Source organism: Teleopsis dalmanni, chromosome X, assembly GCF_002237135.1.
Source record: "Teleopsis dalmanni isolate 2A chromosome X, ASM223713v2, whole genome shotgun sequence".
Lineage (NCBI taxonomy): Eukaryota > Metazoa > Arthropoda > Insecta > Diptera > Diopsidae > Teleopsis > Teleopsis dalmanni.
In genome coordinates, this window is record NC_051848.1 from 48,941,083 (window position 1) to 48,947,082 (window position 6,000).

Below are 6,000 nucleotides of genomic sequence, written 5' to 3' on the forward strand. Positions count from 1 at the left end.
TATCAAACAAGTTACCCCTTAAATTGTGCTGTAGCTGACTTCGAAATCGATCTGATTATTCTTCAAGTTCGAATTATTTTTATAACATATTTTCTTGCTGGGAGCATTCTAAAAAAATTTTGCAGCGTTGCACATATCTTATAACGAATAATCTACAATTTGAATCGGTATATATGGTGATCACATATAAAAAATAATTATATATTATTAGATATGCTAACTACAATCAGAACTTGATTCAACGTGCATTTTTTAAAACAAAAACTGCATGGCTTTCCAATGAATAAATGTTTGTTAAAGCCCAAATTTGTTACATATACAAATACAGATTTGTCATATACAGTTTATCACCTGGTAATGATGCGTCTACTTATTGTTGGTGGTATTTTAAAAAAGTTTTCTACTTTTTAAGCTCGATATCTACAAAACTAAGCTTGATAGTATTATTCAGAACAGCTAACTCTACTCTAATCCATTGTCAAATGGGCATGCCCAGGAATTTGGAAGTCATCTGAACTATCTAAACTACCGATCGACATCAATGGAAATCATCATAAGCTGTTGACGTCTTTTAATGTGGTGGTAACTTCCACTTAATTACGACTACTTTGAAGAGTTCAAGATAATTAAGTATCTTTAAGATTTGAAATTCCGACGTAGCATTTTTATAATCCAAAACTAACCTACAAAATCTTAAATGCTTAACAAAAAAATTTCATGTAACATAACATGAGAAATCTTGTCATTTTCTCTCATTTATTTTTAGTTGTTAATCCTAGAAAACGGTAAGAATTGTATTTTTTATTCACTTATATTTTATTTACCTATAACATCTTTATAGTTATATAACAAAGATCGCACTTAAATTATATTATAAATTATATTTTGTTACTACACCAATAATATAGCTATCGAAATGATGCTTATAGATCATTATTTCATTGCACTAAGTAGAGAGCTAATACTCTCTTACAATAACACCTACACACACGGTTGCCACTTATGGTACTTTAGTACCAAAATTGGTACTTTTTTTTTCGTTTGGTACTCAATTTCAATAAATGGTACATTTTTGACGACCCAACTTTATTGTGGATATTTCCATTTAATTTTTTTTTATAAATGCAACTTTGCACTATTTCATATTTTGTTCATTTATAATACTATGAAAACCACAGAAAGAAAAAACAAAAAGGTCCAAAAAAATTTTGGACCTTTTTTTTACAGAAATGGTACCTTTTTGAACCAATTTTGGTACAAAAAAAAATTTTTGAGTGGCAACCGTGCCTACAGAAAAAACAAGTACAGCAAGAGAAATATTTCATGGAATATATTCTGCTTAAGTCCTCTATTTACAAAAACAAAAACAATAATTCTTGTGGCTCAGTTATGTGTCAAATAATTAAAGTGTATAACCTTCTAAAACTTATCAGATAAGGAACGGCTCTTAAAACAAAATCACTAATCACTATTAAATTGATTTTTATGTGACCTCTTCTCAACTACTTATCTATTGACTTCTATATGACCTCTTCCTAACTGTGCAGTAATAACTACCTACCGGTTTGAAGATTAGAATACCCATGATACAGTACGAAACTTATTCAATTTGAATGAATTGAAAAATATAAAGTAAAAGAGATATGTATTAAAATCAAAAGTCTCTAAATCAAATTTTTATATATGGATAACGAAAATAATCACAAGCAAAGGAATAAATAGGTTAAATATACAATTTTTTAATAAAAGGAAAATTAAATATCGTAAAAAAATTCGAAAGAGCGTCCGGGTCGTACAACAGAGGTCACATTTGGAAAAAACATTATATAAATCCACGATATTGCGTTGGATGATTAAAAAAATCCAATTGTATGAGATAGCAGAGATGACAAACATATCATATGAACGTGTATCGAATATTTGACATGAATATTTGGGTATGAAAAAGCTTTCAGCAAGATGGATATAGGTACCGCGTTTGCTCACAATTGACACAACAATGAGAATGACTTCGTCATTCAAAACATTGTTTGGAAATGTTTATGCAATCTAGCTGAGTGTGAGCGAATTTTCAAGTAGTGATAATTGGTAAAACATGGACCCATTTCTAAACTTTTGAGGGTAAACAACAATCCAGAAAATGGGTAGAACCTGGGGGTAATGTTTTGAAATGACCACGAACTTAACAAGCGACTGTAAAAGTTTTGGCTTCCGTAATTTGGGATTCAAGTAGAATAATTTTCATAGACTATTTTGAAAATGAAAAATAATAACGTCAAACTACTATTACATATAATTGGATCGATTGAGTGAAGAAGGATAACGCACCTGTTCACACGTTAATGAAAAACATGGCAAAATTAAATAAATTACGGTACGAATTGCTTTCTCAACCACCGAATTTTCTAGATTTAGCTCCCAGTGGCTATTACCTGTTTCGAAACTTAAAAATATGACTTCTAGGAAAGATATTTGTATCAAATGATAATGTGGAATGGGAAACTGAGGTGTGGTTTGGAGAACTCGATAAATTGTATTATTTAAAAGGTATCCAAATGTTGAAAGATCGTTGGATTCGGTGTGTGGACTTAAAAGAGGACCATATTGAAAGATAAAATATGAATTTACAAACAAAATGCGTTTTTATTACTGAGACCGGGTATCTATCAATCAACCTAGTATCTCTAGATGGAGATTGAATTTTCTGTAGAAATTTAGAATGGTAGCAGTGTAGTAAATTTTGTTAGGAGTAGGACTGAAAAGATTAGAGACGAGGGCGTGCATAAACGCTAGCCCTCCATTGCGAGGTAGCTTGAAGTCTAAAATCAGATGATGCTGCTGTTTACTAATCATATCCAACAGTCAATGAAGCATTAGATCTACTACAATGCTTATTTATCAAAGTAAATTCTTACATATCTTACATATAAGAACTATTCCCTCCTATTACATTCTTCATAGTGTCCAAATTTAATCAATATATCTTACTTTCTGACCAGAGATACAAGATTTAAGGAATTCTCTATATAAAATTGAGAAGCAAAGATAACAAAAGATTTTTTAAAAGAATAATAAAGTTTTGCGTATATTAGTTAACAAAGAAAAGGTCGACAAAGCGAGAATGTGATTTCGATAGTTGCAGATTAACTATCTATCCATCAACTATCTAACTATCTACTACATAAAGGGAATAAAAGCATATCTATAGTAATAGATATATTTAAATATTAGAAATATTAATAATAAATACTTTTAGGGAAGGAGAATTAACTCCAAAACAACTATTTTATAAACCTGAAGAAATCTTGCAATTTGAAAGATCGCAAAATTTAAGAACGCTTCAGAGGACTTCGTAACAATTTTTTTTTAAAATAAGATGAATTGGATAAATGACGCAATCATCTAATATTGATATGTTATTGGTAACATATTTCCAGTCGAATGTTCAAAGTATTTCAATAATAATCCCCTTCGAAGCACTCATATTGAAAATAGTTCTATCTTCATACTCTAACTAAGGCTAATAGCTAATTCAAAATTTTAATCGATATATTTATTGTACATTACATGTGGACTATTCTCCAAATCGCCCTATGGATTTTTCTACACTCTTGTTTATTTAGTCATAGCAAATCCATATCTAAATTTGGAATTATAGAAAACATTATTGAGTGCGTTGGCTTAGATTCATTTTACGCGTGTTTATGCAACAATAAAAATTCTTGTAAAAATATTTCAAATATTTAAATCCGATTTAATTGCTCAGACACATTTGGACCACAGTGTAGCAATGGACCACATGCTGTGAGAAATAATTTCCACCATTGTGATAAAGAGCCGTTGAGCAAGTGATGAGGAAATGGAACTTGTGCCTATAGTTGGATTAAACAGTGGAGAGGAGCATAACATACCTATTTACACGTAGCAACAATTAAAATAATTTTAGTCCAAAAGGCCGTTAACGCTGGTGGCAACTCACCTGAAACGGCTGTAGTCGCTAAGTTGTTACATAATTTTTTACGTTTCGCCAGTGGCAGCGTGTAAATTGCAGAAAGTTTGGCAAACCGTTCAACTTTATCCAGTTGCGGTACCAGACCTGGTAGTGGAGTTGTCAATGTGGCTACTAGTGGTGTTGGAGTTGGTACCTGTTGTGATGCAATAGCCGAGTCAACAGTTGTTGTTGTACTTGCAGTTCGTTCTTTTGTTTTGGAATCTTTCGATTTGGTTTGCTTCGATGTAGCGCTTTTATCGTTTTTATTTGAAAATTAAAGATAAAAAAAATGGATAAAAAATAGTTAAAACGCAGATTTAAAAGATTTAAAAAAAGTTACACACTACTTGCTATTTATAAGTATACTCACCTAATTGCCTTATGATACTGACAGAAGAAATCAGGTCGCATGCGGTGTCGCCAGAGAAAATCCTTACATATACGCAACACTTCTGAAGTGGCGTTCGAATCGATGTCGCTGTTGCTTCTGCTCGTAGCAGTATCGCTTCGGCCATCGGAACACTGATGTTCGAAAGTGCATGGCGGAAACGTTTCTCCCATGAAGTCTGGTATATTATTGAAGAAGTCAGTATTGTATTCGTAACTGCCGCTCGTAAAGCTGACTGAATTCACGTCATGATCCCGTTGCGTTAATCCGCCGCCTTGTGTAACTACATCGGGTGATGTGATAAAATTGGCTCGATTTGCTAGCAGTTTGAGATTAGCTTTACTGTCTTTTATGTCTTTTGTAAAAATGCGTCGAAAATTTAATTTCTCTTCGTAGTCCTCATATGTCTCATCCGGCAGCAACATATCATTTTGATAAGAATTTAACTGTAAAATTATTATAAGAACATTTAAATAATGTAATATTAAAAATTAGCATAAGAAAAATTACAATTAATGTATTATATAAAAGTATAACATATTGAAAGACGCCTTCATGACAGAGGAGTCGATACTACGACACTTACATGGATAAGCAATGTTTTAAGAAATAGGGTGATTAAATCCACTCTCGGATGCCCACAAAATGGTATATTATCACCACTCCTGTGGTCAATTGCAATGGACAGCTCCTGCATCGCTTTAATGCCAAACAATTCGAGGCACGAAGCTACGATGAAGATATAGTCATACTTATTTGAGATAAATATGAAAACACGATCTCATCAAATCCTAAACATAGTACCTAGATGGTGCAGAGAAGTAAGATAAAGTATCAGCCCTAAAGTAATGTCTGGTTGTCTTCACCAAGAAAAGGAAAAGATTGCTTTTTAATAACCTATTCCTGAATAGAGAAAAACTATTAGCTGTTAGCCAGCTAAAGTACATAGGAATAATTTTAGATGAGAAATTGACGTGGAATTCTCAACAAACCAACAGAAAATTTATTGGTAAACACTGAAGCCTAAATCCTAAATAAATACTTATGCATTATCCATCTGGTACAACAAAGCTCAGCAATAGACTGTGATAGATATGTTACGAAAACTGCAGAGACTAGCCTGCATAATGATAAATGGAGTGATGAGTACCATCCCGACAGCAGCCCTTGAGGACACATTAACGCTCGCACCACTTCACATACTTGTCAAAAGGGAAGCTATAACTTTTATAGCCAGCTATAGTTCAATTGTAATCGATCAACAAGATCCTTCGATAACTCCCTTCTAGGTAAGGAAATGCAAAAAGAAGAGAGACTTCACCATATCTGACACTTACTTACTCAAATTTAACTTCAAAACTTCCTAGTACTTATACCCGACAGGAATGACTTAGAACGGAACATGCCTCTATTCGTTAGAGACTATCATCTGTGGTAGACGAATAACTCCAAAACGATGACTGGAGTGGGGGCGGGAGTATATAGGATTAAACCAAAAGAAGAAATATTTGCGAATATGAATGAAGAAACATCAATTTCATCAATCAATCAAAAAAGTATAGAAAGAAGGAAAAGGAAATTTAATCTAAAATTTAATTGTCTAAACTCATTACACGACTTT

General features: G+C 32.5%; 1 protein-coding gene across 1 annotated transcript; it reads right to left on the bottom strand.

The window, feature by feature from the left end:
• Positions 1 to 3,911: 3,911 nt before the first annotated feature.
• On the bottom strand, positions 3,912 to 5,076 carry LOC119688392. Its single transcript, XM_038103072.1, has 3 exons — positions 4,966 to 5,076; positions 4,362 to 4,825; positions 3,912 to 4,242 (listed from the first exon to the last, which is right to left on the bottom strand). Exons 1-3 carry the CDS (start codon positions 5,074 to 5,076, stop codon positions 3,912 to 3,914), a joined length of 906 nt encoding a protein of 301 aa, XP_037959000.1.
• Positions 5,077 to 6,000: the final 924 nt, after the last annotated feature.